Here is a 19,799-nt window from a genome sequence, read left to right as displayed (position 1 = left end):
CCCTAAGCATCGCCAGGTGTGACCCAAAATGCAAAAGTAAAAAAAAAAAAGTTCACTATCTTCCTCCCACCACCATCTTCTTATTCCATAGCTTGTCTGTTTCCTTGTGTATTCTGGGATGTCTGACACACCAGGAAGCTGAGGCAAGGTCCAGAATGGCTCCTGAGACAGTGACCAACTGCTGCATCCCAACTGACCCTCCAGCCCAGGGGAAACCTGCACTGAACAGCTTCTCTAGCAGCTTTTCCTCGTCCATTCTGATTCCATCCCATTTGGGCTACAGGTGTGTGCTGGGGCCTAGAGCTGCCCTCAAATCCATTCCTGTTCCACTTTACTCCAAATCCAACTAGGTTTTCTTTTCCTTTTCTTTTTTCTTTTTGTTTTCTTGGGCTACTTCTGGCCCTGTACTCGGGGATCACTCCTGGCAGGGCTCAGGAGACCATATGGGATACTGGGGATTGAACCTAGGTCGGATGCGTGCAAGGAAAGCACCCTACCTCCCGTACTATCTCTCCAGCCCCTTCATTTTGGTTTTGTTTGGGGGGCTACTCACAGATCTGTGGTCAATTCTGCTGTTACTTGGGACCAGGTGGTGGCAGGGGTCACACCCAGGCCTCCCACATGCACAAGCTGTGTTCAGCACTTAGTCCATTCTCTCTGCCCTTCTGCCCAGGTTCTGATATGTACTGTGTAAACTAAATGAGATTCTGGTGCTGGAGAGAGCACACAATGCCAAGCACGTGCCTTTGACCTGGCACTGCTGGCTTTCTGAGCACCACCAGGAGCAATCCCAACCGGACACAGAGCTGGAGATAGCTCCCAAGTACCTCTGGGTGTGACCCATAGGCAACCAAACCTATATACCTAATGCTGGTTCCTAGGGAGAGAAGGGATAGAGGAAACAGCTCTTAAAGAAGGAAGGAAAGACAGCAAAAAGCACAGGTAGGAAGAAGGGAATAAAACATTTGAGGGTCAGTACCACTTTCTGCAGTGATGGAAGTGAATTATGAATATACTTTTTGTCTGCATTTTGGGCAGTACCAGAAATACTTGGCCAAGGACCACACATGCTGTCTGGGGATTGTATCCAGGCCTCCAGTTTGCTGAATCCTGCCTTTGGGCCATCTCCCCAGCAACGAGGAACTTTGAACTCTCAGACTCTGGTGTGGTCGAAATGTGTGTGGGTTCAGTATGGACTTACTTCTCTGGCCTTCACTCTCACCTGTAAATTTCTGAGATCTCTGGGTCCCACTGAAGCACCATGCATATGAAAAGACTCCAGAAGAACTTTTTTGCAGGTGTCTTTGCTCCTGATGCTATTATATTCATTTCTTCTTCTAAGAGCCTGTTAGTGTCCCCACAGCAGCCTGTTACTTAAAATAGGCCCAACAACGGGGATGATACTAGTTATTCTCATTTTGTAGATAGATGGAAAAATTGAAAGTTTTGAAAGAAATGATGCAATCTGTCCAAAATTACATAGTAAATGCCAGGTGTAGGAGTTACTAAGCTTGCTTCCAAAGTCTGGCCAGTAAAGTGTAAAAAAAAAAATCTTTTGTAGTCAAGCAAGCATAAAATGTTTTTGTACAGAGCTCAGAATTTAAATGTTTTGTGTTGTTTTGGGGGCATACCTGGCGATGCTCAGGACTTACTCTCGCTATACACTCAGGGATCACTCCTGGCGGTGCTCAGAGGACCATGTCGGATGCCGACGATCGACCAGGGTTGGCAGCGTGCAAAGCAAGCGCCCTCCCCGCTAGCCTGTCGCTCAGTTCCCAGAATTTCCATTTTTAGTTTTTGGAGGTATCTCCGTATTAGTTACCACTGGGGCTGCACAATTTCCAAACCAGAATTGAGGGAGAGTTCCCTTCCCGGCCCACAATCCCTAATACAAAAGAAAAATCTAGGAAAGTGCCTAATTTACCCTTTCCGCTTTGTTTTTCTTCTACTCTAAAGATTCTTCCTGCCTCATTATCTGACTCCCGCACGGAGCCGCACGCAGCCAAGCTGAAGGTGTGTAACACTTTACTGTTTCCGCCAGCCGGAACCACTCGCACTGTAGCAATTGCAGTCGGGGATCCGACTCTTCGGAGTTCTTGGAGGTGGTGCCAGGCTAGAGATACAGCCGGGCCGACCAATAGGAACGGAGTCCTGCTGGGCGGTAGCCAATGAGGAGCTGCTGCCGGCGCACCGGCTATTCTCAGCGTGCTGGTCTGCGGGAACATGGGGCTGTGCCCGCGGTGGCGGCGTCTGCGGCTTCCAAGGTTACATGCCTGCGGGCTTCACACGGTGCGTGAGGTGCCCCCCCCCCGCCCCGAGGCCAGCCCCCGAAAGCGCGGGTTTCGCGGCCTGGCGGCCGGGGGTCAGCGTGGCCGCCGTCCCCGAGCCCTTGCACTCTCCCCGCAGGCAGCCGTGCCCACCGCCCCGCACTGGCTGGCGGAGCGCTCCGGTCTTTTCGAGGCGCTCTGGGCCGCGCAGGCCGAGCGGCTCGCGGGCCTGGCGCGGACGGAGCCGCGCACCCTGCAGGTGGCACTGCACGACGGGCAGCGGGTGACCGCCGAGGCCTGGCGCACGACCCCCTACCACGTGGCGCGGCGGATCAGGTGCGCGGCGGCGAGCGGGGCGGGGCGCCCGGGAGCGCTGCTGGGCCGGGATTCAGAGCCGCTGCGCGTCCCCGCGTTCATCGGGAAAGGAAACGCCGCGTGCGGTTGCCCGGGCGACACTTTTCCCGGGGCAGTTATGCGCTCGCCAAGGTTGGGTCCTGCGCTGCCCCCGGGCGTGACCCGGGCCTGTGCTTGTTCTCGCCCATCCCCGAAGCTCGGAGCTAGCTGACTCCGCTGTGGCTGCAGAAGTGGACGGAGAGCCTTACGACCTGCAGCGGCCCCTGGAGACAGACTGTCACCTCAGGTTTCTGACCTTCGATTCCGCAGAGGGGAAAGCAGTAAGTGTCTCCTGAGCTGGGAGTGCCCGCCGGTGGCTGACCTGAGGCGGGTGCTTGGCCCTTTGCAGCTGTGAGACTGCTTCACCTGCTTCTGGCCAAGCAGGGAACTTAGTGGAAGTTCTTACTCATTTTGGTCAGTTAAATGGCATCCTAATAAAAGTGAGTTGAAAACAGGAGACTAGGGGCTGGAGTGATGGCGTAGCGGGTAGGGCGTTTGCCTTGCACGCGGCCGACCCGGGTTCAAATCTCAGCATCCCATATGGTCCCCTGAGCACCGCCAGGAGTAATTCCTGAGTGCAGAGCCAGGAGTAACCCCTGTACATCGCCAGGTGTGACCCAAAAACCAAAAAAAAAGAACAGGAGACTAGATCATTTTGGTCCCCCCTGCACGTCATAAGCTATCATTCCTGGTACATTCTAACGCAGCCCCCACAGCTCAGCACGGGCCTGACCTCTCCACTTTGCATCCTGTATGTCATCCTGGGGGATGAGGTGTCATCCATTACGATTCAGAAAAGTGGAGCCCTTGTATCACCTCCGGGTCATTGGTGACCCAATGCTAGAAGAGCATTTGCATCTCAATAGACTGTTGTGGAGGAAAAGTAAGACAAAGTTGGAACACTTGTTCCTGTTGTCCTGTGGGAAGACTGTCAGCTGGAGCAATAGCACAGAGGGGAGGGCGCTTGCCTTATGTACAGCCAACACAGGTTCAGTCCTGGCACCCCATATGGTCCCCTGAGCAGAGTCAGGAGTGATCCCTGAGTGCAGAGCCAAATGTGACCCATAAACAAATGTAGCATAAGGCTGGATGCTGTCTGAGCACAGGCTCCCACATTCAGTCCCTGGCGTGATGCCCTGAGCACTGCCAGGAGTAACATCCCAGCAGAGCTGGAAGTAACTCCGGAACACTGCTGGGTGTTACCAAAAGTAAATGAAGAGTAGTTTACTCTGAAGCTGTCAAAAGAGCTGTATAGGAGCAGCAAAAGAAGATGGGCTGGGGGCCAGGGATATGGTGCAGTGGAGAGCTCTGCATGATTCAGCATTCCCTGAGCACAGAGCCAGGAGTAACCCTGAGTACCAAAAGGTATAGGAGGAAAAAAACTCTGGATCTGGAGCGATAGAACAGCAGGTAGAGAGCTTGACAACCCAGGTACAGTCCTCAACCCCCATATGGTTCCCATCAGAAGTGATACCTGAGCACAGAGCCAGAAATAACCCCTAAGAATCGCAGGTGTGACTCAAAATAAAAACAAAAATAAAAGACTTCTGACAGGAGCCTGAGGCTGAGGCCTCGTCACTTGGAAGCATGTGGGACATCCCTGGCATCCCTCATGTGCTGGGTGCAGCCTGGGCCGCCCTGCTGTCGTGATCCCCCAGGCACAGTGATTTCTGGCAGCACTGCAGCCAGGAGGGGTGTGAGCACTGTAGCTAATGGGTGCAGTGCCATCTGTCAGAAGGCCAGTAGCTAGAATACACAAGGCACTCAGAGCTCAACACCAAATCACCAATAACCCCATTCCAGAACGGAGAGATGAACAAACGCTCCTTTGTTGGGGACACAGTGGTGTCCCTAGATAGTCGATATGAAAAGTTACTCATTGTCACCTGTTAGTTACCAAGGAAATGCCAGTCCAAATAGGTATCATCACACACCAGTGAGAATGGCGTATTGAAAAAGTCTGCAAACAGCCAGAGTTGACAGGGATGTGGTCAAAAAGAAACCCTGCCTTTCCCTGTTGGGAGTGTCTGAGTCAGTCTGTGGAGAACAGTGTCCATTCAACTCGGCCCTTCACTTCTTAGCTCCTGTCCCCTAACACAGAAACAGGACTTTGAAAAGATGTGTGCACACCTGTGTGTCATCAGGTACAATAGGGTATGAAGCAGAGAAGTGCAGGGTGAAGTTGGAGCTGGAGCCATAGCACACCTGGGAGGACACTGGCCTTGCACCAGCTCACCCTGGTTCCATCCCCCGTACCACCTATAGTCCCCTAGGCACCGCTGTCATTCCTGAGCTCAGAGCCAGTAGTAAGCCCTGAGCACAGCTGCGTGTGGCCCCCAACCCAAAGAAAAGTATGGTACTCAACTGGCGGGGACCTTGCAGTCTGCTCTAGCTTGGCTGGAGCTGGAAGGCTGAGAAGTCAGGAAGGGCAGATACTGGAGGACCACGTCTGTGGTCTCTACAGACTCAGCAAGGCCATAGACAGCAGTGAGGACAGGCTCTTAGCCTTTGCAGAATTCATGTGACTAAGCTCTGGGGAGAACATGCTAACCGGAAATGACTGGACAGAAGACATTGTGGGGACATAGGGGGTAGGGAGGGTGCAGAGACTCTTTGTCCATCAGGACTAGTGGATACTAATGTGATCTGGTTTCTGAAACTACCATTTTCCTTTTTTTTTTTTTTTTTTTCTTTTTGCTTTTTGGGTGACACCTGGAGATGCACAGGGGTCACTCCTGGCTCTGCACTCAGGAACTACCCCTGGCAGTGCTCAGGGGACCATATGGGATGCTGGGAATTGAACCCCCGTCGACTGCGTGCAAGGCAAAGCCCTACCCGCTATGCTATAGCTCCAGCCTCCATTTTCCTTTTTTTGTTTGTTTTTGAGCCACACCTAGCAATGCTGAGGGCTTATTCCTGACTCTGCTCTCAGGGATCATTCTTGGCAGGCTCAGGGGATCATTTGAGGTGCCACAGAGCTCCACTCACTGTTCTAGTCTTCCCACCGCTCTTTCTCTTGAAGAGAAGACTTGGTTTTGAGCCCCCCACTTACTCCAGGCCCTGCGCTAAGGGATCCCTTGGTGAGGCTTGGGGTCCATATAGGGTGCCAGGAATCAAACCCTGGTCAGCCTCATGCAAGGCATGTGCTCTCCCCCTGTACTATGGCTCCAGCCCCATTGTTTGTTTCCTTTCTGGGCCACTCCCTGGGGTGCTCAGAGGACTATAAGGTGCCTGGGCACGAACTCCGCAAAATGCATGCGTCATCCCTTTGAGTCCTCTCCCTGGCCCCTCTCCCTGCTGGTCCTTTCTGGCCTGCTCCCCCTGGACTCAGTTACCCAGTTGGTGCTTATCGTTCCTAGTTAAGCCTCGTGAGCTGCTCTGAGCAGAAGTCAGCCCCTGGGCTAAAGGAGAAGATTGTGGACTTGCTCTGTCCTGGGGGATGAGCTCGGCGGTCTCTTGGGAGGCTGGGCTTGGTCTGTCCCAGGGCACGGGCTTAGCTTTGCGTCCTGTCCAGGTGTTCTGGCGCTCCAGTGCCCATGTCCTGGGAGCAGCGGCAGAGCGCCTGCTGGGGGCTGCCCTGTGCCAAGGCCCGAGCACAGACTGCGGCTTTTATCACGACTTTTTCCTGGCGGCGGAGCGGTGAGTGCTGTGAGACCGGGTGGTCTCTTTCAGGTGTGTGTGTCAGTGGGTGTCTAACATTCATTTCTCAGCTTTTTGTGAGCTGAGAAATCAACTAATTTAAAATCAAATCTAAAGTGTTACAAATGGTGATAGATTTCCATGTGTTGTGAAAGGATTCCCCTAAGTGAGTGTAGGGTCAGAATGTGTAAGAGGCCAGATAGTACGGGGTTAAGGCGTGGGCCTTGCACACAGCTGACCCCAAGCACCCCAAATGGTCTCCTGAGCACTGTCAGGAGTGATCCTTGAGCACTGCACCAGGAGTAGCCCCATAGGCAGCAGTGTGTGGCTTGAGTTGGCTGCTTAGAGCATGCAAGGAAACCAGTTGTTGTCTCTCCAGGACAGTCCGGGGCTCGGAGCTTCCGGATTTGGAGCGGATCTGCCAGGAGCTGGTGGCGGCAGCCCTTCCCTTCCGGAGACTTGAAGCCACCCGGGCTCAACTCCAGCAGCTCTTCAAGGTGTGTGGGGCACAGGCCCCTGAGAGCCCTGGAGGCGGAGGGGCCAGGGCGTCCTTCCAGGACACCTTTGTGGGCCAAAGGCTCATCTGCACACTTCCTTATTCCAGGATAACCCTTTCAAGCTCCAGCTGATCGAGGAGAAGGTGACGGGCCCAACAGCGACAGTTTATGGGTGAGAGAATGAGGGATCGGGAGGGGAAAACACACATACACACATACACACACACACACACACCTTCCTCCCCCATACACACCCCTTCCTCCCCCGCCATACACACACCACGCCATGAGGTACTGGGGTGATTTTGGGGGGTTTGGTTTTGGTTTTGGGGCCACACCTGGGCTCCGTGCTCAGAAATCACTGCTGGTGGGCAGAGTCTATTCGTGCTGGGGATCAAATCTGGATTGACCTCCTGCAAGGCAAACGCACTCCCCACTGTGCTATTGCTCCAGCCTCAATTTTTTCTCTTTTGGGCACCAAACCTGGTAGTGCTTGGGGACAGGAGTAAGTGGGGACTGGGAGACCATATGGGATGCCAGGGATCAAACCAGCTCAGCTGCATGCAAGGCAAGTGCCCTCCCCACCGTGCTATTGCTCTGGCCCGTGTTGGTTGATCTTTGTCAGGACTCAGACTTGGGGCTTACTCATCCTCTCTCCCTCCAGGTGCGGGACGCTGGTTGATCTTTGTCAGGGCCCTAACCTTCGGCACACTGCGCAGATCGGAGGTCTGAGACTGCTTGCGGTCAGTGGTGACCCTCTGTCCCCGCCTTTCCTCTTTCTGTGTAGCTAAGGAGGGAAAGGATAGTTGCCACCTTCCAGAAACTTCCACTGTGCTGTCAGAGCCTGGAAGCCACCTGGCGCAGAAGAATCAGCCCCACAGCCTGCCATTCGGGTTGGGGAAGGTGGGCGAGGGAGGGGCAGGCCAGGCAGGCCCAGGGCTTCCATCCATCATGCCCATTTCCCATCTTTATTTATTTATTTATTTTTGCTTTTTTTTTTTTTGGGGGGGGGGTCACACCCAGCGATGCTCAGGGGTTACTCCTGGCTTTGCACTCAGGAATTACTCCTGGCGGTGCTTGGGGGACCATATGGGATGCCGGGGATTGAACCCGGGTCGGCCGCGTGCAAGGCGAACGCCCTACCCGCTGTGCTATCGCTCCGGCCCATTTCCCATCTTTATTTTTTTTTTTATTTTTTTTTTTGCTTTTTGGGTCACACCCAGCGATGCTCAGGGGTTACTCCTGGCTCTGCACTCAGGAATTACTCCCGGCGGTGCTTGGGGGACCATATGGGATGCCGGGGATCGAACCCGGGTCGGCCGCGTGCAAGGCAAACGCCCTACCCGCTGTGCTATCGCTCCGGCCCCCATTTCCCATCTTTAAATGGAACCTGTCCAATTGTCTGACTCAGAAATATTTCTGGCTCAATATTTTTCAGACATTCTGTCAATCTGGCTCATATATTTTCTTTTTTTTTGCTTTTTTTTTTTATTAGTTTATTTTTAATTAGAGAGTCATCGTGAGGGTACAGTTACAGATCCATACATTTTTGTGCTCATGCTTCCCCCATACAAAGTTCAATAACCCATCCCTTCACCAGTGCCCATTCTCCACCACCCGTAAACCCAAAAGGCTCATATATTTTCATATAATCTGTCACTCTGTACATTGTGGGCAGGGCGTTAGGCCACACCCAGCTGTACTCAGGGCTTTCTCCCACTTCTGAGCTCAGGGGTTACTCCTGATGGGACTCAGGGGATCGTGTAGTTCCAGGGAGTGACCAGCAGTACTCAGTCACCCCTGGGCCAGCTCACAGCCCTGCATTTAGAACTTCCCTGGAAAGGCTGTTATTCCTGTTGGGTCTGTGAGTCCTCATGTGCGGTGAAATGAACACAGGAGAAAGCGTGAGGAGAGCTGGGGGTGAGGTGGGGGGCCACTGCCTGCTGCCTGCAGAGACAGGGCGGTGGGCGGGGGAGAACTGACACTCCCCAGAGCTCACGGTGCCCTGGTTTCTGAGGGGAGCTGTGGGGTGGGGCGGGCATGGCCAACTCAGTTGGAGCAGAAGAGACTCAGGCTGGGCTGAGCCCTGAAAGTGGGGACCCCCCACGGCCTCCTGCCTGAGTCCCTGTTTCTGGCACAGAACTCCGCGTCTCTGTGGCGGTCCTCAGGTGCCCCTGCGCCCCTGCAGAGAGTGTCAGGGATTTCCTTCCCCACCGCCGAGGCGCTGAAGGCCTGGGAGGGAGAGAGGGAGAAGGCTCAGCTTCGGGACCACCGGCGCATAGGAAAGGTAGAGGCGGGGCAGGTGGGGTTGGGCGGGGCTGGGCGGGGCTGGGGTGACCATGGGGTAACCATGCCATTCCCCCAGGAACAGGAGCTCTTCTTCTTCCATGAGCTCAGCCCCGGCAGCTGCTTCTTTCTACCCCGAGGGACCAGAGTGTACAATGCGCTGGTGGCCTTCATCCGGGTATGAGGGCTGGGGCCTGGCTAGAAGGAGCAGAGGGGAGGGGAGACTCAGAACCCTCAATATATCTTCCGAAGCACTGGTCACCTGCATGAAAATGTGGTTCCAGGGGGGCATCAGGAGGTTGTACCTGGCCCCTCACTTCCTCCCCAGCCACCCTGCACATCCCTGTGTCCCCTTTGCAGACTGAGTATGCCCGCCGTGGCTTCTCGGAGGTGAAGACCCCCATGCTCTTCTCTACGAAGCTCTGGGAAGTGTCGGGACACTGGGAACATTACCAGCAGGACATGTTTGCCCTGCAGCCCCCCAGCACGCAGGGCGCCCTCCCAGACACTCTGGCCCTCAAGCCCATGAACTGCCCAGCACACTGGTGAGCGGCATAGCGGCATGGGGGCTGGGGGCTGCCTGATGGAGTGCAGGGAGTGGGAACTGCGGGACTGACTCACTCTGCTCCGTTGGGTACCACACGGCATGGGAACCCGGCTGCTGGTTCCCAGTCTGACCCTACGGAGCTGGAGTGACAGGCCTGGGCAGCCTTCCTGCAGCCCTGACCCCTCGCACCCCAACCTCAGCCTGATGTTCGCCCACCGGCCCAGATCCTGGCGGGACCTGCCCCTGCGGCTGGCGGACTTCGGGGTCCTGCACCGGGCAGAGGCTTCGGGTGGCCTGGGGGGCCTGACTCGGCTTCGCTGCTTCCAGCAGGATGATGCCCACATCTTCTGTGCTCCCAAGCAGGTGCTCCCCAGGACTGCGGCCTCCCCTGAGTACTCCCCAACTCTGAGGCACCCCAGAGTTGCACTGGCACTCAGCCCCCAAGAGGGTGTCCCCCAAGAGCCACGCTGGTACTCAGCCCCCCACTCTCCCTGCAGCTTGAAGCAGAGATCCGAGGGTGTCTGGATTTTCTCCGTTCCGTCTACACTGTCCTGGGCTTCTCCTTCCATCTGGCACTGTCCACCCGGCCGGCCAATTTCCTAGGGGACCCCGGCTTGTGGGAGCAGGCAGAGCAGGTGGGCAGTATAGGGTGTTGGGGAGGGACCCTTGGTGGGCCCCGTAGCCCCCAGGAGATCAGCCATCTTCTCCCTGCACAGGTCCTTCAGCAGGCCCTGGAGGAGTTCAGGGAACCCTGGACCCTCAACCCCGGGGATGGGGCCTTCTATGGGCCCAAGGTGAGTGGTGGGCCACAGGAGGGCGAATATTCCATTAGGAGTAGTTTAGTGAAGAGCTGACAGAGTTGAAGGAATTGAGGGGCGACCTCAGGGGGTGCTCGGGTGACCCGAGGCCCCCTCCGGCAGTGCCTGGCCCAGTGGTGCAGGGTTGCCCTACAGTTGCACTGTCTCCCTGGCTCCTGATGGTGCGGTTCTGCCCTGGCTCACCATGGAGGGGGGAAGCAGGGCTGCCTTGCGTCAGGCTGTGTGACTGGGGGCTGGAGCCACTCCCTGCAGGGGAGGAGAGCGGAGGACGGGCTGTCTCTGGAAAGGCTGCTCCAGAAGTTGGTTTGGATGCCAGCCATGTGTAGGGTCCGGTTTGTTTGTTCTGGGGAGGGTTGGACCACACCTGGCTGGTGCACGGCCAGTGGGTGCGGTGATGGTGGGCCCGGATTGGCTGATGGCACAGCCAGGAAGGATGTGGGGAGGAAAGGGCTGTGTCTGCACTTGAGGAACGCCGGGGTGAGCTGGGTGGAGCGTGAGTGTTCGTCGCAGAGGGCAGGTGCTGCGCTTCCCAGAGTGGGATGCCAGGTGGAGACCAGGAGCTGAGGTCCAGCTGACGAGGCAGCATGTCCGGTCCCCTCCTTCCTTTCCAGATCGATGTACACCTCCACGACGCCCTTGGCCGGCCTCACCAATGCGGGACGATCCAACTGGACTTCCAGCTGCCCCTGAGATTTGACCTGCAGTATAAGGGGTACAGCCTCCGATCCCACTCCCCTGCCCTTCCCCGGCCCTGGATAGCCCCTTCCCAGACATGAGCCCAGTGCCAGTTTGACCCTCTGTCTACCCACAAAAGGCAAACAGGGGCACTGGAGCATCCGGTCCTCATCCACCGCGCAGTGCTGGGCTCTGTGGAGAGGATGCTGGCCGTGCTGGCCGAGAGCTGCGCAGGCAGATGGTGAGCCCAGCCCGACCCTCTTGCCTCTGGCCACCAGTGTGGGCCTCTGCGCGAGCACTCACCTCGTTGCTCCTTCTCTGCCCCATAGGCCTCTCTGGCTGTCCCCCCTGCAGGTAGCGGTCATTCCTGTGGGCCCCGAGCAGGAGGAATATGGCAGAGAGGTGAGGCAGGGGAGGCACAGCAGGGACCCCCAGACTGGGCCTTTGTGCTGGGAACAGCCTCTGCCCTGTGCAGAAGTGTAGAGGCCAGACGTGGACCCCGGGGCTGGGCACCCAGGGGGACCTGTGCCGAGGGAGTATGTGGCTGGTCGTGGAGAGGGGCAGGGAAGCACAGTGGCTAGAGTAGGCAAGGTCAGCGGGTTGGGGGAGAGTTTGGGGAAAGGTGGGGAAGTGGGGAAACTCCTGATGTCTCAGCTTCTGTCACTCAGTTCCTGTCACCTGACCTTGGGCCCAGGTCCAACAGAGCCTGAAAGCAGCGGGGCTGGTCGGTGACCTGGATGCTGACCCGGGCCTGACCCTCAGCCGGCGGGTGCGCCGGGCCCAGCTGGCCCAGTACAATTTTCAGTTTGGTGAGTGACAGGGACCCTCAGAGCCCACACCCCACCCACCCTCCCTGCGCCTTCTTTGTCACACCCACTCAGTTAAGTCACCTGCATATTTGGGATGATTGGGGCTCATACCTGGGCTGGGCAGGAGCCAGGAATCAGGACACCGTCTGGGTCAGCTGGGTTGCCACCCGCTTCACCATGCTGACCCGCAGAACAGTTTTATTCCCACTCCACTTCCTTAAGAGTCCAGGGAAGGGGAGAGAAAGGGTTTATTTATTTATTTAGGCTTTTTGGGTCACACCCAGCGATGCACAGGGGTTACTCCTGGCTCTGCACTCAGGAATTACTCCTGGTGGTGCTCAGGGGACCATATGGGATGCTGGGAATGGAACCTGGGTCAGCCGCGTGCAAGACAAACACCCTCCCTGCTGTGCTATGGCTCCAACCAGGGGCGAGAAAGGGATGGAAGGGTTAATGAGGGTGATGTATGTGGAACTTCTGAGCCATCCCTGAGGGCTTCACAGAAAATTCAGCCCAGCCTTGGCAAAGGTTTTATTTTAAGGGCTCAAAGCAGGTGACCTGATTGTCAGTTTCTTGACCTCTACCCCCTAGTGTTTGCATGGGGGTTTCCTTTCCTGCAGCCCTTTCTCAGAGCTTTTCCATCTGTTCTTCAGTCTGTTTATCTGTGTCTAGCTGACCCCCTTGTCTCTGCCTGAAGTGATAAGGTGTGGAGGGGAATATCTAGAACATTCCTTATCTCAGGATGAGCAGAACTGGGGAGCAAGAGGCAACTAAACATAGCCTTTCCCTGAGCTGGGTCCTTCCTAAAGACTGAGGTCTTGGGCCGGAGATAGGACATTGGGGTGGTGCTGGCCTTGTACACTAGCCACCCAGGTTGATCCCGGGCGCTCCTTATGGTCCTCAACTTTCCCCACCCCAGGAGTGATTTCTGAGCACAGAGCCAGGAGTAATCCCTGAACATTGGCCTAAAAGAAGTTCCCAGAGAGACAGTACGGTGGGTGGGGTAATTTGCGTTGCATGTGGCGGGCTCACCTCGATTCAATCCCAGCACCCCGTCTCATCACAGCCAGGAGTGCAGTACCAGGAGTAAGCCCTGCGCACCACTAGTGTGGCCCAAAAACAACAAAAAAGATTTAGGTGTCTGGGGCCAGGTTGGAGCTCAGGGGTGGCAGAGGCCCAGCACTGCGTCATGGGTGAGAACCTCAGTTCCATCCCTGGCACCCCCAAAAACAAGTTTCTGCGAAGCATTGGCTCAAGCTAGCTTTCGAGGGAGAGGTGGCCCTGACCTTGGGCCCTGCCCCTCACGCCTCTCTCCACAGTGGTCGGCCCGAAGGAGCAGACCCACCGGACAGTGAACGTCCGCACCCGTGACAACCGCCGGCTGGGGGAGCGGGAGCTGGCTGCGGCAGTGCAGCGGCTGCTGGAGCTGCAGGCCTCCAGGGTCCCCAATGCTGAGGATGTCTTCTGAGTTTTGCACGCAGGAGTGCAAAGGCTAGCAGAGGCTCCCAGCCCAGCTGCCCCCCGCACCCACAGCCCTGGGCCTGCTCCTGGCAGGGGGCTGTGGGAGAGAGCCAGGATGCAGCTGTAAAGAAACGGAAACAAACAATAAACTTGAAGCTACTGGGCGTGTGTCTTCATTTCTCACCGGGAAGGGGGTTGGCAGCTGAATGGGGTTCTCTGCCTGCCTCTGCTCTTCTGTCCCCTAGATTTGGGGACGTGGCAGGGAAGGCTACAGGGGAGCTGCCCCTCCCCCCTCCCTCCAAAGGTTCTCTTCTCCAAAGGCAGCCTACAAGGGAGACTGAGGCCCCTGCGCGCTGTTGGGCATCTCCAGGGTGGGGAATGCCTGAGGCCCCGCTGCTCTCCCAGGACTGGGGGAGTGGCTGCAGGGGAGGAGCCAGGCCTGAGTCACGCAGGAAGCTGGGGGGGGCGGGAGGTGCCGGATAAAAGGCGGAACGGAGGAGCGGCCAGTGGCTCAGCAGCCCCGGAGCCACCTGGACCCTCAACCCAGTCTCCCGTCTGGGCCTCAACCAGCCTCCTGCCATGGGGCCCACCTCCTCCGCAGCCTGGCTCGTGGCCTGCTTGGCTGTGGCTTCTGCGGCCTCTGAAGGTGGTGAGTCTGGGCTGGAGCCCTCGGGAAGGCCCCAGCTGTGGCAGGTGGCTGGTCACTGGGGACTCATGGGGTTCCCGCTCTACAGCTCCGGGGGCACCTGGACATCAGTGCTGAAATCCCTAAGTGGGGATGCAGTGACCTGGTGGATGGGGAAGCCCTGCCTGGGACCTTGGACTGAGATGGTCTTTGTGGGCCTCTGAAGCAGGGGAGAGGGGCTCCGGGCTGGCCTCACCTGGGAAGCCTTGACTTCGGGGAAGGGAGGTGGGGCTGTGACCCCAGGGCTTGTGCTCTGCCAGACACTCTTCTATGCTGCGGGCAACTTGTCACTACCCTCTGTCCAGGGCGGGGCTTGGCCATGTCCCCTCCAGCCTGGTCTGAATGTTCATGGCCTGTCTGTTCTTCCTACCGCCTGACTGCCCCAATCCCGGGGATGCAGAGGCTAAGGGGACCCCCCCCCCACTGGGTAACTCAAGGGCCAGCGGGCAGTGAGGGGAGGGACAGTGATGGGAGGGTGCACAGACCCTCCAGCCAGACAGGTGAGACATTGGAAGGGTGCTGGCACCCCAGAGCAGTGTGTGTGGGGGTGCATAAGGCAGGGGAGACAGGGCTGCTGGCACCCCACCTGTTTTCTACACCCTGACTCACCATTCCCACATGCTGGGTCAGGAGGGATCCCCAAATCCAGCCCTGATTTGGCTTCCTCCCTCAGCCACCCCACCTCCCAGGGAAAAGCAGCTGGGACCAGAGCACCCCCAGCTCCTCCAGGAAGGTGAGTAATGGGGGGAGTCCAGGATGGGGGCCCCCGGAGAACCATCAACTCTGACATCCCCCCTCTCACCTCTAGTTGGCTATGCAGGGCCCCCTGCACCCCCTTTGACCCAATTCTCCTCCATGGCTGACCCGGAATTCTATGAGGATGGGCCTCACTTTGAGGGACAGACTGAAGGTGAGCCCCTCTGCACAACCCCAGGACCCCCAGGCCGTCCCTGCGCGGGGGAGGCCGCCTCCCACTTACACCCATCTCTGTAGTGCAGCCCCGCTCACAGGAAGGCCCCCAACTGCAGGAGGAGGAGCTGCCCCCCGCCCGGCTCCCCAAGGACAGGAAAGGTGGGTGCGGCTGGTCTCGCCTTGGCTCCGGGGCTGCTGCTGGCTCGGCTCACCCCGGCCTCCATGCTTCCTGTCTTGCAGAGAATCTTTCTGCCCCTCAGGAAGCCGCCCCCCAACAAGAAGAGCAGCTGCCCCTGGAGCAGAAGGAGGGTAAGAGCACCCCCTCCCCTGCTCCCCGGTTGGGCTGAGGAAACGTATCATCCCATCACACAGTCACTGTTAATTCCGAGGGCCGGGGCCTCCCCGGCCATGACCTCTCTCCCACCGCTCTTTTGCTCTCTGGACAATGCTGGTTCGGTTTTGTTTTGGCTCATACCCAGCTGTGCTCAGGTTCTGCACTCAGGTATCACTCAGGGGACCTTCTGGGGTGCCTGGGATCAAACCCTGGTCAGCCCTGTGCAAAGCCAGTGCCTTATCTTGTGCCCTTGCTTCAGCCTGGGACAATCCTGATTTGATCAGCAGATGTTTGTCCCACCTCTCCCAAGTCCCTCTGGGCTGTGGGCCTGCCCCTGCTAACCATGTGTCCCCCGTGCCACCCACAGAAGAGCCGCCATTCCCAGACCAAAAGGAGATGGACTTTCCCTCCAAGAAGCCGCAGCAAGAGGGTGAGTTGGACCATGGGAGGCCGGGTGAGGGCAGCGCCTGTGGGTCAGGTCTGTCCCAGCTCGGAGATCAGGCTGACTCCCAGCAGTGCCCAGGCCACTGAGACGAACCTTCCTCCTGGCACCCCATATTCTCTGCTTCCGGCCAACTGGTGCTGTGGGCACACACTTCTTTTTACTTTTTCTTTTTGGTTTTCGGGCCACACCCAGCAATGCTCAGGGCTTACTCCTGGCTCTGTGCTCAGGGATCACTCGTGGCAGGTTCGGGAGACCCTATCGGGTGCCAGGGATCAAGCCTGGGTCAGCCTTATGCCAGGCAAACCCCCTCCCCTGGGCACTGTCGCTCCAGCCCCCAGAGCCACTTTCTGCTCTTTCCCTTAACCCACCCCTAATCCAGCTCTTTCAGGCCACCTGGCCCCTCACATGTCCCTTCCTCCGTTCTGTCCCCCTCTAGCCAGGCCAGTGCCCGTCATGGACCAGGGCCATCCACAGCCCGAGACCTGGGGTGCCCCCTCCCGCTGTCCTCAAGGCCGGTCCCGCGGAGGCTGGGGTTACCGACTGGACGGCTTCCCCCCCGGCCGGCCCTCTCGGGAGAACTTGGAGCGGATCTGCCTGCCCACCCGGCAGCACGTGGTGTATGGGCCCTGGAACCTGCCACAGACCGGCTACTCCCACCTCACGCGCCAGGGGGAGACCCTCAACCTGCTGGAGACGGGCTATTCCCGCTGCTGCCGCTGCAACAACCACATGAACCGCCTGGACTGCGCTGAGTTTGTGGTAAGGGCCCGTGGGTGCCCGTCCCTGACAGCGGGGGGCGCTCTCGGCACCAGGGCTGTGGGGCTGTGGGGCTGTGGGCCTGTGGGCCTGTGCAGGACACCTACCTGGCAAGGGGCGCCGGGCAGCATCTGACACCACCCTCTTGCTCTAGTGGGAGTACGCACTGGGCCAGTTCTGTGAGGCCGAGAGCTCGGTCAAGACTCGGCCCTACTGGTGCTGCCAATGGCAGGGGGAGGCCCGGCTGTCCTGCTTCCAGGCGGCAGCCGACAGGCCCCACTACCAGCACCGCGCCTGCCCCAGCCAGCAGCCGGGCATCTCCTCGGGCCCAGACCTGCCTTTCCCCCCGGGGCTGCCCACATTGGACAATGTCAAGAACATCTGCCGTTTCCGACGCCTTCGTGCGCTACCACGCCACCTGCCCACGACCGACCCCATGCTGCAGCGGCTGCATGCCCTGGGCCAGCTGGAGGGCGAGTTCCAGCACTGCTGCCGCCAGGGGGGCAACCTCACCTGTGCCCGAAAGGCCGTAAGTGGGCGCCGTGTGCCCGCCGCCGCCTGCCAGCTGTGTTCCTCCCATGTCTGCCTGTTCGTCTGCTTGTGACTGTTCGTCCGTCCTGTCCATCCATCCGTGTGTCCATCAGCGGGTCTGTTCAGCTTGAGCCTCATCCTGCCAGCCCCACCTCATCAACCCACACACACCTACTCACCGTTCACCCTGTCTGCCAGCAGCCCATCGACCATCCTGTCTGCTCGCCGTCCACCCTGTCTGCCTGCCGACGTCCTGTCTGCCCACCCCCCACTACCCCTGCACCTGGCCTCGTGGTCCTGGGCAGTCTAGGACTGCTCCCTGCCAGCTCTGCACCTCACACAGCTGCATTCTCCTGTACTCTCCACAGGCCCTGACTCCCCCTGCCTCTCCCCAGGAGCACTGGGCCAGGGCCAGGAGGAGACGATGCTCCCCACCCTCTGACACCCCTTCTCTGGCCCACAGTGGGAAGACAGCCTGGACAGCTACTGTGACCGAGAGCAGTCTGTGAAGACCCACCACCACTCGTGCTGCCAGTTCCCACCGAGCCCGGCCCGTGATGAGTGCTTTGCTCAAAGGGCCCCGTACCCCAACTACGACCGGGACATCCTGACTGTCGACCTCAGCCACATCACTCCCAACCTCATGGACCATCTCTGTGGGAACCAGAGGGTCCTCAGCAAGAAGTGAGTCCTGTCCCGTGTCCCTGCTCTTGCCTTCCTGCCCTTCCTTGGGCCTTCCTGGGGTCTACTAGACGAGCTCGGAGGTCCTGACCTCTGACTTCTCACCACCCAGCAAACAGGTCCCCGGGCTGATCCAGAACATCACTGACCGCTGCTGCCAGGTGCCGTTCGCCGAGCAGGCCTGCTGTGCTGAGGACGAGGTGAGGCAGGAAGCCCCCGGGGGTGCAGGCCTGCAGTGGTCTGGAGGCCTGGCCGAGTGCAGTCCTGCCAGGAGTGTGGGGGGCAGCCGGGCTACAGGACAGGCCAGGGAGACGGGGAAGCCTGGACAGAGGAGGTTCTGGGTTCTAGGTCAGCGGGGGCTCGTGCTGGGCTCACCTGCTCCACATTCCTGGCATGTTCTGATATTCGCATCTGTTTGCACAGCCTCTGGGGAAGCTCAGAGTGCCTGAAGCTGAGGGACAGGGACACTGAGAGCCCAAGAGCCCCCACAGCCTCCTGTCCCCTCACCTGGGTCCCCTCTTCCCCCTTCCTTAGAAATCCACCTTCATTGAGGAGCTCTGTGGTCCCAGGAGGAACTTCTGGAGGGACCCCGCCCTCTGCTGTGACCTGCACCCCGGGGATGAGCAGACCAACTGCTTCAATGTCCACTACCTGCGGAATGTGGCCGTGGTGAATGGGGACATCGGGCTGGGGGAGCCCAGCCCCACCGCGGGCGAAGACACCCAGCCCACCTCTGAGCCCAGTGGGGCGTGAGTCAGCCCAGAGCCTCGGCTGCAACATCAGGCTGGGGGAGCCACACCCCATCTCGCCTCCTCCAGGGCTTAGCGCTGTAAACAGGCCTCACAGTTGGCAGCTTGGCCCTGTAACATCTCACACACCCTCCCTAGACGCGCTTCTCTCAGTGGCCCGCCCCAGGGCTGAGCCGGAGCTGTAGCACCAGCAGTGCTGGGACCGTAACTAAACAGCTTTACCTCCCACTCTGTCATCCTGACTTTACACACAAATTAAAAGCAGCGTCGCATGTTAACCTTCTAGTGTATGGATTCAGAGGTGAAATGCAGTGTGGTGGCCTCCTGGATGCCACCACATGACCTGCATGAAGAACCTTCATGTCTGAGGGGCCAGAGGGACAGACAGTACAGTGGGCAAGACTTGCCTTGCACAAAGCAGAACTGGGTTCCATCCCTGGTACCCCATGTGGTCCCTTAAGCCCGGTCAGGAGTGATTCCTCAGCGCAGAGCCAGGAGTAAGCCCTGAGCATCCGCAGAATGTAGCCCAAAAACCAAAATGAAAAAAAAAAAAAAGGTTTGCATCTTACCCTTCAAGTCCCTGCACTGATCATCCACACATGTGCAGCTGTGTCCCAGGCATGCTGGGTGGAGGGTGCTGGGAACACGGGCTCTGGGCAGCTCCCTGCAAGGAGACACACACACACACACACACACACACACACACACACACACTGGGTGGGGGGTGCTGGGAACAGGGCTCTGGGCAGCTCCCTGCAAGGAGACACACACACACACACACACACACACGGTGGGGGGTGCTGGGAACAGGGCTCTGGGCAGCTCCCTGCAAGGAGACACACACACACACACACACACACACACACACACACACACACACGGTGGGGGGTGCTGGGAACAGGGCTCTGGGCAGCTCCCTGCAAGGAGACACACACACACACACACACACACACACACACACACACACACGGTGGGGGGGTGCTGGGAACAGGGCTCTGGGCAGCTTCCTGCAAGGACACACACACACACACACACACACACACACACAAGCTTGGAGGCGCCCGAAATGTGTCCCACACGTGCGAGCACAACAGCCTGTCACCAAGCACGCAGGCCCTGAAGTGTGAACCGCCTCTAATGGGCTCGTGCGACTCCGGGCGCGATGACCTGCGAGCCTAGGAGGCCGTTTGGAATGTTTCCGAAGCCCCAGGGGAAGGGGCTGCGGTCACTCGGGTCCTCCAGGTGACTCGGGTCTCGAGGGCTGTCCCTAAGAAATCTAAGCTTAGGGGTGAAGCTGTTCAATGAAGACAGGTC

The 19,799-nt window shown here is 58.3% G+C and overlaps 2 protein-coding genes across 10 annotated transcripts; both read left to right on the top strand.

Moving 5' to 3' along the window:
* Positions 1-2,172: 2,172 nt before the first annotated feature.
* Positions 2,173-13,556, top strand: TARS2 (threonyl-tRNA synthetase 2, mitochondrial). Of its 7 annotated transcripts, none has more exons than XR_008629303.1 (18): positions 2,173-2,289; positions 2,407-2,603; positions 2,818-2,941; positions 6,175-6,299; positions 6,679-6,796; positions 6,904-6,968; positions 7,461-7,539; positions 8,937-9,083; positions 9,162-9,260; positions 9,443-9,627; positions 9,830-9,992; positions 10,127-10,264; positions 10,346-10,423; positions 11,059-11,159; positions 11,262-11,363; positions 11,452-11,524; positions 11,791-11,931; positions 13,251-13,388. XR_008629303.1 is itself a non-coding variant. In XM_004618068.2 (18 exons), exons 1-18 carry the CDS (start codon positions 2,224-2,226, stop codon positions 13,397-13,399), a joined length of 2,124 nt encoding a protein of 707 aa, XP_004618125.2. In that variant the 5' UTR covers positions 2,173-2,223; the 3' UTR covers positions 13,400-13,556. The 7 variants fall into 7 exon arrangements, 5 of the variants coding, with proteins under 5 accessions (XP_004618125.2, XP_054988534.1, XP_054988535.1 ...); XR_008629304.1 differs by having other exon boundaries at positions 11,236-11,363; positions 11,477-11,524; positions 11,817-11,931; XM_004618068.2 differs by having other exon boundaries at positions 11,817-11,931; positions 13,251-13,556.
* Positions 13,557-13,863: 307 nt separating this feature from the next.
* On the top strand, positions 13,864-18,750 carry ECM1 (extracellular matrix protein 1). Of its 3 annotated transcripts, XM_055132568.1 has the most exons (11): positions 13,864-14,041; positions 14,751-14,810; positions 14,886-14,987; positions 15,071-15,148; positions 15,230-15,298; positions 15,691-15,753; positions 16,205-16,527; positions 16,679-17,053; positions 17,519-17,739; positions 17,849-17,936; positions 18,271-18,750. In XM_055132568.1, the coding sequence occupies exons 1-11, from the start codon at positions 13,972-13,974 to the stop codon at positions 18,487-18,489; spliced, it is 1,668 nt and encodes a 555-aa protein (XP_054988543.1). In that variant the 5' UTR covers positions 13,864-13,971; the 3' UTR covers positions 18,490-18,750. The 3 variants fall into 3 exon arrangements, with proteins under 3 accessions (XP_054988543.1, XP_054988545.1, XP_054988544.1); XM_055132570.1 differs by lacking the exon at positions 16,679-17,053; XM_055132569.1 differs by lacking the exons at positions 13,864-14,041; positions 14,751-14,810 and having other exon boundaries at positions 14,923-14,987; positions 15,076-15,148.
* Positions 18,751-19,799: the final 1,049 nt, after the last annotated feature.

Source organism: Sorex araneus, chromosome 3 (assembly GCF_027595985.1).
Source record: "Sorex araneus isolate mSorAra2 chromosome 3, mSorAra2.pri, whole genome shotgun sequence".
Classification (NCBI taxonomy): Eukaryota; Metazoa; Chordata; class Mammalia; order Eulipotyphla; family Soricidae; genus Sorex; species Sorex araneus.
The sequence above is the reverse complement of the archived record's forward strand: the minus strand, read 5'-3'. Positions and strand labels throughout refer to the sequence as shown.

What these genes read in the sequence shown, in the direction of transcription:
- TARS2 (XM_004618068.2), top strand. Translation starts at nt 2,224, where the DNA reads ATGGGGCTGTGCCCGCGGTGGCGGCGTCTGCGGCTTCCAAGGTTACAT. An exon ending in TCTTCTGTGCTCCCAAGCAG is followed by an intron (nt 9,993 to 10,126) that starts GTGCTCCCCAGG and finishes CTCTCCCTGCAG; the next exon opens with CTTGAAGCAGAGATCCGAGG. An exon ending in CCAGTACAATTTTCAGTTTG is followed by an intron (nt 11,932 to 13,250) that starts GTGAGTGACAGG and finishes CTCTCTCCACAG; the next exon opens with TGGTCGGCCCGAAGGAGCAG.
- ECM1 (XM_055132568.1), top strand. Translation starts at nt 13,972, where the DNA reads ATGGGGCCCACCTCCTCCGCAGCCTGGCTCGTGGCCTGCTTGGCTGTG. An exon ending in TTCTGCGGCCTCTGAAGGTG is followed by an intron (nt 14,042 to 14,750) that starts GTGAGTCTGGGC and finishes TTCCTCCCTCAG; the next exon opens with CCACCCCACCTCCCAGGGAA. An exon ending in CAGAGGGTCCTCAGCAAGAA is followed by an intron (nt 17,740 to 17,848) that starts GTGAGTCCTGTC and finishes CTCACCACCCAG; the next exon opens with CAAACAGGTCCCCGGGCTGA.